Source organism: Brachyistius frenatus, unplaced genomic scaffold (assembly GCF_029030835.1).
Source record: "Brachyistius frenatus isolate BFR_SWC_R1_liver_20210118 unplaced genomic scaffold, ASM2903083v1 Contig_4, whole genome shotgun sequence".
NCBI classification, from domain to species: domain Eukaryota; kingdom Metazoa; phylum Chordata; class Actinopteri; family Embiotocidae; genus Brachyistius; species Brachyistius frenatus.
In genome coordinates this window covers 1,865,205-1,877,500 of record NW_027210603.1, presented here as the reverse complement: position 1 = coordinate 1,877,500, position 12,296 = coordinate 1,865,205, and the positions used below count along the sequence as shown (strand labels likewise).

At 41.4% G+C, this 12,296-nt stretch overlaps 2 protein-coding genes across 3 annotated transcripts in view; one reads left to right on the top strand and one right to left on the bottom strand.

Moving 5' to 3' along the window:
- The window catches only part of gdf11 (growth differentiation factor 11), a 24,132-nt gene extending 22,141 nt beyond the window's left edge, over nucleotides 1-1,991 (bottom strand). Inside the window, exon 1 of one of the 2 annotated variants that reach the window (XM_069709489.1) lies at nucleotides 1,156-1,991. In XM_069709489.1, the coding sequence (XP_069565590.1) occupies nucleotides 1,156-1,570 (415 nt within the window). In that variant the 5' untranslated portion in view covers nucleotides 1,571-1,991. The remainder of the gene's footprint in view (nucleotides 1-1,155) is intronic. The other variant, XM_069709498.1, reaches the window with a different exon arrangement.
- A 3,453-nt stretch (nucleotides 1,992-5,444) lies between these two features.
- On the top strand, nucleotides 5,445-12,021 carry LOC138627277 (uncharacterized). Its single transcript, XM_069709510.1, has 6 exons — nucleotides 5,445-5,662; nucleotides 5,947-6,021; nucleotides 8,754-8,789; nucleotides 9,064-9,225; nucleotides 9,368-9,451; nucleotides 10,007-12,021. Exons 1-6 carry the CDS (start codon nucleotides 5,564-5,566, stop codon nucleotides 10,535-10,537), a joined length of 987 nt encoding a protein of 328 aa, XP_069565611.1. The 5' UTR covers nucleotides 5,445-5,563; the 3' UTR covers nucleotides 10,538-12,021.
- The last annotated feature ends 275 nt before the right edge of the window (nucleotides 12,022-12,296 follow it).

Sequence of the window (12,296 nt, the reverse complement as noted above, 5' to 3'; positions counted from 1 at the left end):
TATCTATCTATCTATCTATCTATCTATCTATCTATCTATCTATCTATCTATCGATAGATAGATAGATAGATAGATAAAGGCCTGCCTTTGTTCAGTCACACAGTGAAAGAGGTGATTATGTGGAGTGTGTTTCATCCGCCTTGTGCAGAATATATTACGTGTGTAAATGTTGTTGAACCCCGCGATTCGCCGGGAAAAGGTCACACACTCCCCTCGACCCTAAGTGATTCTCTGCCTTTGTGTACCCGTGGTGAAAAAAAAAAAAACGAGCTGCGCCTATAAACTTCGCATTTAAAAGGCAAGTGCGGCCGAGGGGGGCCGCTGCATGAGCGGAACAATAGCAGCTTTTTGGACACACTTTTTCTCACTGCGATGAACAGCAGGGAAACCGGTAGAGGCTCCTATAAAAGACCGATAGAGCACAGCTGCCAGGGTTCAACAGTAATTTTATAAAATGTCTCCAAGGGGCCTGCCTGCGGTTTATCTGCGGAATTATGGGCAAGTAGAAGAGGGCAAGCAAATTGTTAGGAGGTAATAATCAGAGCGCCTCGCGACATGATCATAACCCCAATTTAAGGCCTTTATGCAAAAGAAGACATAAAGTGGTGCAACTGGCAGCCAAATGCTGCATTATCATTAATAATGCACTTGACATTCAAACTGTCCTGAGCTGCCGTCACTGCCTCTCAAACACAAAGATTATGGGAGAGCTGGAAAGTTTGAAGATGACAGCAGGAGGAGGACTAAAGCGTGCAACAGCTAAATACTAATGACTCCACTCCTTTATTATCATCATCATCATCATCATCATTATCATCATCATCAGCATGAAAACAAAAGTTCACCCGGCCATACAGGAGCTGTCCCTTTCAGAGTGACGAGGCTCTTTATGCTGCTGATTATTGATTTATCAGCTTCACACATAATCCCTGTTCTGACAGCCGTGGGCAGCAGATGACCACATCCATTTGTCTAATATTATCAGCCAGCTTCAGACACACAGAGTGAACCCCCCAATCTCAAAAAGTAGCTGGGTCACTGGTGGCTCCACTGTCGGCGCAGCAGGCCTGATTCACTTGAACCTATCTGCTCCGCTATTACGCGCATGACGCATTTGGAGACAATATCGTTGTTGGGTTGTAAACTATTACTCACGCTCAGAGGCCATAGTGATCACGGACTCCGTGGTGGCGTGGTACTCATCCTCCTCCATAAACTCATCCTGGGACGACGCGTCTCCCTGGAAGTCGTGATGGTCCAGGAGCTGCTGGAGCGGAGGCGCTTTGGGCAGCAGCTGATTGACCACCTCCCGGCTGATGTTGGGCGCCTGCTTCAGACGCAGCTTGCTCAGGATCTGGGACTTGATGGTCTCCAGTCTCAGCACTTTGCTCTGCTCCCTCCAAACGCAGGCGGAGCACTCGTGGGAACCGGCGTCCTCGTCCAGCAGGGACAGCCCGGCATCCGTGGGCGTCTCGCTGGCAGGAGGTAGCAGCAGATTGGGCTCATCGCTCCCAGACTGTCCCAGGGAAACGAGCACCATTAAACACAGTAAGAAGTTGTACCTCGGCATGACGATACGCGGACACCAGAAAAATGCAACTTTTCGTCTTCGTTTTCTTGTCTTTCAACGCGCTTTATCCTGTTATATATCCTCTCTCGGATCTGCGGCGCTCCTTGCCTCAGCCTACAAAAGGCAGGGAATCAGTGACATGCATCTAATCCAATACGATCACCCCAAAGTTGCTGTTTTTTTGTTGCAGCAGGAGCTTTTGGCAATAAGTTTACACCCCCCCCCCTAAAAAAAGTGCGTTCCAGTGCGTCTCGATACAGGCTGGTTTGATTGAAAGTTAACAAATTATCTGCCTGGTGAATGCATAGCCCGCTCACATGTAGTATGATGGTTGTTGTGGGGTCTTCTGTACAATTTTAGTCCATGGAGGTGTGTGTGTGTTCAGAAGTGTCACTGAAAAATGTGCAAGTGCGGTCAAAAAGGGGCTCTTTATATATCTCAGCTGCCCGGTGTCGTAATCCGTCTCCATTGGCTAAGATTGCAACAAAAGGCTTTTAGGTCTGTCACCAACTCAAGAGGGACAGAGCGAAGGGAGGGTGAGCGCACTGTTATGAGAGTATAAATGTTTTTACAGTGCACAAACAATGTCTCACGTCAGAGATATTGACCAATTAGGTTATTAGGATGATGCCAGACTGTGGCTCCCTGCGCCTGTTGTTACAAATGTTTATGTTTTATGGTTTATATTCAGAAAAGCTTCTTGGATTTCTCTCGAATTCACCATATCCTCCTCTAAATCACAGAAATAAACATTTATGGTGCATTTCAACATGAAACCCACTGAATTATTCACGTAAGATCGTTACATTAATATTATTTGGAAGTTGCACGTGCTTGTCCAATGCAATGCTTTCCAAACTGTGCGACAAAGTGTCTCTTTAAAGCAGCCAGAAAAGTAATTACTGATCTTTTCTTACAAACCCAGGAGATCTAAATGCCCAAGAGTGGATTAAAAAAGGATGAACATTACATAGGTAATATCAAAATTGTGATTAATATCCCATATTAAGATATTTTCAGTCATGAAGTTGCAGCAGGTATGTCTTTATTTCAATGCAGATAGACTAAATAATGTTTATAGGCCCATTTAAAATTATATCTAATCAATGAAGCCTAATAAAAACGTCACGCATTTTATTTAAATTGTCTCTCCGGGATTTATTATGAATTGTGGCATTTAAATTTTGTGTCATCCCACAATGAACAAACATGTCAGGATGTAATCTAAACGTTGCCCAGGAACAGCGCACTCCTGTTTATGTGTGTATTATTGTGTGATTTGTAATACAAGTTATGATATGACTACAGTTGCATGTTTCAGAGCAGCGAGTTGCTTGTGTGTCATTACTGACCCACTAGCGCCGTCTGCTGGAGAGAAGATTGGATGTTGGAGCTGCAGCCCTCTGCTCACTGGGGTCAGACTGAGCATGTTTGGAGTTTGAAAACAGGCAGCCGGAGGTCATTAGGTCACAGTCCTCCCCCTCAGCTGGTTTAAATATTGCTCAAATTCAGACTGATTAAGCAAAGTCACTGAGGTTGTTTGTACCTGAAATGAATCCTCTGTCATCTGTTAAAGGGGCACTTCACCAATTTTATAGCCAAAGTCAATTTACTTGTCATAAGAAATGGACCACACTAATTCAGTCAAATCTGAGGAAATTGTTCATGCTGTGTTTTAGGATGTTTTGACGAATGTGAGGACAAAAAGTCCACAGAACTTGATGACTTTGCATAAACAAACCAAATCTGTCTTGTGCAAGTCTGCCGGCGTCGTACAATACTGAAGCATGAAAATGAACTTTTGATGGTTGAAGAGAGACATTGGGGCGGCACAGTGGTGCAGTGGTTAGCACTGTCACCTCACAGCAAAAAAAGGTTCCGGGTTCAAATCCGGTCCTGGGCCTTTCTGTGCGGAGTTTGCATGTTCTCCCTGTGCTTGCGTGGGTTCTCTCCGGGTTCTCCGGCTTCCTCCCATCATCCAAAAACATGCACCTCAGGTCAGGTTACCTGGCGCCGCACTAGTGGCAGCCTGCTGCAGCAGCTCCCCCCTGAGAGCCCCCCTGCTGTAGTGAAGAAATTTCCCCTCGGGGATTAATAAAGTGTATTAAATTAAATTAAAAAATTAATGTGTGGTTAACATTTTTAGTGCCACTTTCCTTCCTTTTTCTTTATCTCTTGTTAAAAAAAAAGTCCTAATTGGCAGTTCAGCTGAATCAAAACCATAAACTACTGAGCGCTGAAGGGATCAGACGAGACTCTCTGCTCACTCGTTTTTTATTTCCACCAACACGTCCCTGCTCTGCCTGTTTGTATGTTAGACAAAATGTGAACCATTTATACAAAGTTTCCCAACCCAACATTTCCATATGAATATACTCTATATGAATGGAACATCTGTATTTACTTGAATGGTCATTGAACAAAAGCTGTAAATAACAAGGCCAGTCTATTTCAGAATTAAACATCAAATAACAGGCCCGTGTTTGTCACCACTGACAGTGAGCAGCAACCACTATTTTAAAGCTACACTCCGACAAAAAGTATTATTCAGAGGAAAGCTGAAAAGAGTCCAGACATAATTCAAAGTAGTTGTTTTTAACCGTATGCTTGTTTCAAAAACAACAGCAATGTCATATTTCCATCATTATTTCCACCATTCGAGTTTGACTGATGCTTCTTGACTGATGTCATCTCTTTGCGCCTGTCATGGTCAGTAATTTCTTTGTAAATTTAAGTCGGCTTTGTATTTTTAGCTCATTATTTTTGTCTAATCTGCCCTGATGCAATTTTTGTTTACAAAGCCAAAAGGAAAACAGAAATCTTATTTTTATTTCTATATTCCGATTTTCAATGCCAATAAATGGCTCTTCTTCTTCATAAGGAGCATATGTACTGTATATTATTAAACTTTAATTAGGCTCATACTATAATAGTGGCATAAAATGAAAAGAAAACAGCAATCAAATGGTTCTTTGCAAGCATCTGTATGACGATTAATAATCTGCTAAACTGTTATGATTGGGACAGCCGTGTTCACAGCCCAGAAGATCTGCCCAAGATTGATAAATAAAAGAGATTCATGGATATAAAATAAATCTGGCCGGCATAGATGAGGTGCTGAACTGCTTTATCTGATCTAATTTTGTTCTATTTTATCTGATCTATATAACATGCCGCTTCAGTGTTAATAATCTAATGTTGTCATATATTATATAAAATTAGTTAGAAGGACCAAACAGGACTTTTACTTTAATACTCACCACATTTTACTGCTAATACTTTAATTAAGTAGGATTTTTTTCCTGGAGGAATTTGACTTTTTGAATATTTTTGCACTCGTATACCGGTACTTTTACTTAAGTTAAGCATCTGAATACTTCTACCACTGTGAAAGTGGAAAGTCTAGAATGTGTGTGTGCATAATTTTATGGACATTTCCCTATAGTTTCATTTAATTTGATCTTTGAGATCTTGGCAGAAAATTGTATTGTGCCTGTATAAATATAACTTATCCTATTTTCTTGAATGAGACTGTCAAAGAGGAAAATTTAATGAGGTAATTGTGACCACTTTCCCTAAATACACCTTCATCTAGGATGACCTCCTGTTTCCAGAAGCCATGCTACTAATTGCCCCTCAAACTCACCGTAAAAACATTTTTCAGGCCTCGTCATTGATTCATTTCGGCACGCAGAACTTGCCACGCGCCAGATTGCTTATCTGAACCTTAAAACAAACAAAAACACCTTTAAATGTGTGACGCCACTGCTCCCAGCATGCTGAAAGGCTGATCTTTGACTCCTCCGGTGAGAGTGGGCGGAGTGCGGGCGGTGTTCGAGACAGTTTGTCCCTCGCGGTGTTCCGTAGATCACGGCCTGGGCGGTGCTCATCTTCGCTGCGTAGGAAACGAACACCGCCTCAGACCGACAGTACGGAGGTGTAGCTGTTACGTAAACAAAAACAACAAAAAAAACCTTAACATAAGCTGCTAAAATGCACTCCGTCGCCATAGACAGCAGCGGCTCGCCAAAGAAACGGACGTTTTCTCGGGGAATAAGCGAGGACGAGTCGCTCCGCAGTATTATAAAAGAGGTGGGGGAAATCACGACGTCATCACCGTTTAACGGCGCCGAGGCTAATTACTGGCACGTTTCTAAACGGTTTAACGGAAGAAAATCAACTCGGTTTGACTCTTTTTATGATATTTTCATTGACTGTTGACTCTAAATTGACTCTAAACAAGAGCGAAGTAAACAAGAGTTTTCTTTTCTCAGGCCCGGAGCTTCACTTCCTGTTTATTAGCCGAGTTAGCTTGTTGTTGTTGTTGTCGTCGTCACCGAGTGCGATGCTGAGGTTTGTTCGTGTCTCCTCACCAGACCGAGAGCTCCTCCAGACGTCTGACACGAAGCGACAGCCGAGCGGGGACCCTGAAGAGGCGGAGTGACAGCCAGGTAGGAGCCGGACGAGATGACCGCAGACACACCTGAACACCCGGGCCGAGCGGTGCCGGGCCTGGTTAGATATGTTCAAACATGTAACCAAAATACTCCACGAGTTAACTACCTGGTTAGATATGTTCAAACATGTAACCAAAATACTCCACGAGTTAACTACCTGGTTAGATATGTTCAAACATGTAACCAAAATACTCCACGAGTTAACTACCTGGTTAGATATGTTCAAACATGTAACCAAAATACTCCACAAGTTAACTGCCTGGTTAGATATGTTCAAACATGTAACCAAAATACTCCACGAGTTAACTACCTGGTTAGATATGTTCAAACATGTAACCAAAATACTCCACAAGTTAACTACCTGGTTAGATATGTTCAAACATGTAACCAAAATACTCCACGAGTTAACTACCTGGTTAGATATGTTCAAACATGTAACCAAAATACTCCACAAGTTAACTACCTGGTTAGATATGTTCAAACATGTAACCAAAATACTCCACAAGTTAACTACCTGGTTAGATATGTTCAAACATGTAACCAAAATACTCCACAAGTTAACTGCCTGGTTAGATATGTTCAAACATGTAACCAAAATACTCCACGAGTTAACTACCTGGTTAGATATGTTCAAACATGTAACCAAAATACTCCACGAGTTAACTACCTGGTTAGATATGTTCAAACATGTAACCAAAATACTCCACGAGTTAACTACCTGGTTAGATATGTTCAAACATGTAACCAAAATACTCCACGAGTTAACTACCTGGTTAGATATGTTCAAACATGTAACCAAAATACTCCACGAGTTAACTACCTGGTTAGATATGTTCAAACATGTAACCAAAATACTCCACGAGTTAACTACCTGGTTAGATATGTTCAAACATGTAACCAAAATACTCCACAAGTTAACTGCCTGGTTAGATATGTTCAAACATGTAACCAAAATACTCCACGAGTTAACTACCTGGTTAGATATGTTCAAACATGTAACCAAAATACTCCACAAGTTAACTACCTGGTTAGATATGTTCAAACATGTAACCAAAATACTCCACGAGTTAACTACCTGGTTAGATATGTTCAAACATGTAACCAAAATACTCCACGAGTTAACTACCTGGTTAGATATGTTCAAACATGTAACCAAAATACTCCACAAGTTAACTGCCTGGTTAGATATGTTCAAACATGTAACCAAAATACTCCACGAGTTAACTACCTGGTTAGATATGTTCAAACATGTAACCAAAATACTCCACGAGTTAACTACCTGGTTAGATATGTTCAAACATGTAACCAAAATACTCCACGAGTTAACTACCTGGTTAGATATGTTCAAACATGTAACCAAAATACTCCACAAGTTAACTGCCTGGTTAGATATGTTCAAACATGTAACCAAAATACTCCACGAGTTAACTACCTGGTTAGATATGTTCAAACATGTAACCAAAATACTCCACGAGTTAACTACCTGGTTAGATATGTTCAAACATGTAACCAAAATACTCCACAAGTTAACTACCTGGTTAGAAATAGAAAAAAACCCGACATGTTGAGAAGGTTCAATGTAAGAGGTTACAGATCTCTACTTCTTAATTCACTCCTAACTACCGCTTCAATTAATTTCTAACAAATGTTTTTCAACCTGGAAATAAAGCTGAAAAGTCCTGCAAAACAATTGAAACCAGGCAGTGTAAACCTGCACAGGATGCATATTTATATTGACATTAATATGTATCTTACAGAGCAGCAATAAATATACAGCTGAATTAAATCTTAAACAAATTAAAAACATAAGAGTGGCAGGCGATACTTTATTTTACGTGACTGACTGCGTTTACATTAATTTACCTGTACAATGTTTCCTCCGATCTTGACAGCAGGTAAACAAGCTTACAGTCAAGTTGGAGTCTTTGTCTGATTTCAGAATGAAAATGTTCGTGAATTCCCATCTTGTTCAATATTTGAGACGAGGCAAAGTGAGTCCAAACAAGACAACCAATCAAAAACTATTACTGTGCAGCAAAAAGATGCAAAGCAACAGAATATATATCATAATTCTACAGACAAGCTTTTTACAGATAATAATATATTCAGATGTAATCCCCTTTTCAACGCGTTGAATCGTAACTGTAATTTAATGACGTAGTTTTTCCTTCCAGCCGTTTCCAAGTGTTTCTCTATAATTATTTCCAGATCTTAACCTCACTATGTAAAACACCCTGAGTTGTTGAGTTATGTTGAGATTTGGGGCAATTTAAATCAAATCAAATGGAATTTAAAAAGAAAGAAAAAAACGTGTTCTTCCAGAACGCATAAATGTATTCAATATAAAATACTTTCAAAAATGTTTTCTACTGTAATATTACACTCAGTTTGTTGGGTTCATGTAGATAAAATAAACAGAGTGTAATAGAGCAGTTAAAACGTTTGAATGTTCAGGTTTTGTTGAAACTCTTTTAAAGTATGTACGATCTATATTTATGAGGAAAGCCTAAATAACAAAAACAACTCTGTGAATGATGATGAAGATTCAGGCTATAGTCACTTTTAAAGCCATCATTTCTGTTGTTCTGTATTTATTGTGTTTGAGTTGACCAACAGCGAAGGATCTTATATCTGAACCCGTTTGTCTTCATCGACCTGATTTCAAACCACTCAAGTATTTTTTTTATAAAGGAAAGTAAACACAAGTTTTTCTTTCTCTCCTGCAGTCAGAGCAGGACCTCTTCATGGGACTTCCAGAAATGGTGACTATTTCTCACTGTTGTTATTCTTGTTATTGTCGTTATAAATACCGACACTTATTGCTATTTAAAGTCTCGTTCGCACTTTCAGCTCCAATAATAAATCAGTGCGGTGGAAAATATTCCTCCACATATGGAGGGATTGTCACGCTTCCACATGAGGCTTCCCACATACGGTTGCCTCCGAGAGCTCGCTAAGCACTTGCACTCCCACTGAGCTGGCATGCGTCCCTCTGAAGTTGCCCACACTGATTTTGCGTCTGTGTTTGCGTTGTAGCTGGAGCTGCAGGCCAGCTACGACGAGGCGGTGCAGGAGGTGCGTGGGCTGGAGGTCGAGCGAGAGACTCTGTTGTTCCAGGTGGACGTCCTGCAGGACACGCTGGAGGGTGTCGAGGAGCTGCTGGCCGAAGCCCAGAGGGAAGCTGGACAGGCCGCTTCGGTACGTTACAGCGTCTGAAACACCGCTTTCGCTCCTCGTCCTCTCTGTTGTGGAGTTCGCTGTTCCTGACCGCAACCGAGTTTGACGCTAGCAAGTGGCCGGTTGCCCCTGGTGACGCCGACGTGTCTCTCTGCATTTGCAGGAGCTGGAGCGAGAGAGGGATGCCAAGAGGAAGCTGGAGAGCATGGTGTGCTCTCTGAGGCAGGAGGTGGAGAGATTAACAGAGGTAACGTGTTGCATAACATCACGCAGGCGCTGGATTGGTGGGTAAAGACGATGGCACCTGTTACGCAACAGTTCATCAGGAGTGTGATGACTTGTTGTGATTGAATGAATAACGGGGATGATTTCTTTTCTTTTTTCTCTGCGTATCTGAGAGCTGATTTAGTCCTTAAATCAGACGCGTTTATTATCGTTCCGAATCAAAAGCCAAACGTCGGAGATGCTGGCGATGCAATATTGTTTAAACACGATGAAGACGGCACGTTTCAGAGTGTTGCGTTACGTTTTCACCCTTAAAAGTGCCACAAATAGCCGAGTCGGAGACCTCCAGCTCTCTCTGCCCACTGAGCAGCAGTGATACTCAGTTAATTGATGAATCGATCGGCAGAAAATAAATCACAATTTCATGGGCACCCGACACAGTTGGTTTAAACAGGTAGCTCTTGCATAATAACTTCAATTCCCCTCCTTTGACATTTCCAGAGGCAATTTTTTTTAGTAATGACATTTTTCTTCTTTAGATTTCACAAATAATGGACGATTTGTTTTCTCGCTGCAGGAAAGGAACAACAAACCTCCTGCTCCCGTGAACACGACGGACGAACCGGGACACCAAATCAACACCGATGCCGAGGAATTAATTCACGCTACTCACAGAGAAGACTCCTCGCTGTGTGAACCTCGCAGCAACGGAGGACCGGCTGCTGAAGGGGGACCGGCCAACGGGGCGGAGGACGTGGGAGGCGTCCAGGCGAAGCCGTGGAGGATGGTCAGTAAGTCCCCGGCTCGCACCCCGTCTCTCGCGCTGGACAACCACGTCTCCGTAGACGGGGTCCTCCGGAGGCCCTACAAAAACGGCGTCGAGGACGGACGAGATCCTTCGCCGGACAGGGACGACTCGGACAGCATAAGCGCCTACGAGGATGCGTCGGCGGAAATTCCAGAGCAGGACAGGGTGTTTCCAGGGGACGGAGACGCTTTGGAGCTGCCCGACGATTCAGAGGATCGAGAGAAAAGTCCGACTAACAACCGTCAGGCCGACGGTGAGACGCAGGATCCCAAAAACCCAGACGCCTGCGTTCTGTCTTAACGGTACCTGTTTGATCTACTGCTGGGCAAAAAAAAAAATAATCAAAGATTATCGTTGATCCTTTGGTGAAATTCAAGAGCTCCTACTTTGATTTGCAGTTTTCCAACATGTGATTTTTCTGTTAGAAAACTCTGAGGTCACCAGGAACACTCAGAGTTGTTGTAATTTGAGCTGCCAAATGAATTGCCAAACATGTGCCGGTTGGTTTCAGCTTCTTAGATGTGAGGATTTGCTGTTTTTCACTGTTACATGTTAAAGTCATTGAGATATCTTTGCTATAAACTGCCGGTGGGACAAAACGAGCAGCTTGATGTCACTTTTTGGGGAACTAAGATGGTCATTTTTCACTGTTTTACAACCTTTTGTAACTTAATAATTAAAGGATGAATTGGGGAAATGGTTAGTCGCAGCCCGCAGTTGTAGTGCACTGTAATAGAAATGGAAGTTTCAGTTTTAAACTAACAACAAAGAACTCAGGATCCAGATGTTTTACTACCTGGAATTCCACTAATGACTACTTTATGTTATTTGCCAATCGTTTCTTATAAATCTGTCTTAACTTGTTTTTGTTGTTTTAAATGTGGGTGAACGTGGAAAATACTCCACAGTGCTTTGACTCTTTACCTCTTCTAAGAAAGTTGTTTTCGTACACTAAGGAGCTGCCGCGACACAAATCAGGATTTATCTGTATACAAAACTCATTGAGCTCTGCAGGAATTTGGACCGGGACTGTTTGTTACAATCACAACTACGCATTCAAAACACAGCGAGGTTTCTTTTCCAGATGGGACGAGTCTCACTGACTTAACAATAATCTCGCATCCGAACCAGAGGATATTTGGCCCGGCTGTATTAAGTAGCAGAACCTCTTGTAAAGCAGGTTTACATCATGTTAAGACACTGATCTTTGTAATCCAGCATCAATTACATGAAATTTATGGGGATTTTTATCAAGCATGGAAAAATGGCTCCAATTTACTGCCTCTCCAATCTTGAAAAGAACAGTTATTATTTTTTGTTACGATCCCTTTATCTCTGTTTTGTTGTAGAAAAATGAGGGAGAATAATTTGGCTGCATTTGCACTTTTTAAACATCTTGTATTGTGGCATAAATCTGTCAGATTACACCAGAAACAACATTCCCTTTACAACCAAACATGTCAGCAAGAACTGACACGGGTTGCTTTCTGTCTGCCTGCAAAGTAACACCGTATGTTTGCACATTTTTTTAGTGGAACTTGCTGAAATTCGTCTCTTTTGGATGTCTTTGAATGCTGTAAACATTTTGTATGTAGTCGCAGTTTTGTATGTTAATTTTTTACAATGTAACATTCCTTCTTTTTTGTGTGCTAGAAGCAACAGTAGACTCCCTCCTCCCTCCCTCGCCCCGTTTGTGATCAATAATTAGCATGAGCACCTACGAATGTATAATGATTTCCAAACCACATGACATTTATCAATACTGTTGCACGCACATATATATATATATATATATATATATACTAAATAATACTCTGATCAAAGGTAATTACTGCAGAAATGTGGGTTTTTGAAGTCATTTTCCATTTGAATTTTGTTTTGTATCATTCTTTGTTCATTTTGGCAAAATTAAGAAATTGCTTGCATTTTTTTTTTTTTTTTTTTTTTTTTTTACATATCAAACTTGATTAAAATGATTCAACTGAAAATCTCCAACTTGATAAATGATTGTTTTACGGAGGACAAGAGCATAAAGATATTAATACATTTACGGATACTT

Excerpts from the sequence above, each read along its gene's own strand:
- LOC138627277 (XM_069709510.1), top strand. The coding sequence starts at position 5,564 with ATGCACTCCGTCGCCATAGACAGCAGCGGCTCGCCAAAGAAACGGACG. Across the intron at positions 5,663-5,946 it reads TCCGCAGTATTATAAAAGAG|ACCGAGAGCTCCTCCAGACG; the intron begins GTGGGGGAAATC and ends TCTCCTCACCAG. Across the intron at positions 9,452-10,006 it reads AGGTGGAGAGATTAACAGAG|GAAAGGAACAACAAACCTCC; the intron begins GTAACGTGTTGC and ends TTCTCGCTGCAG.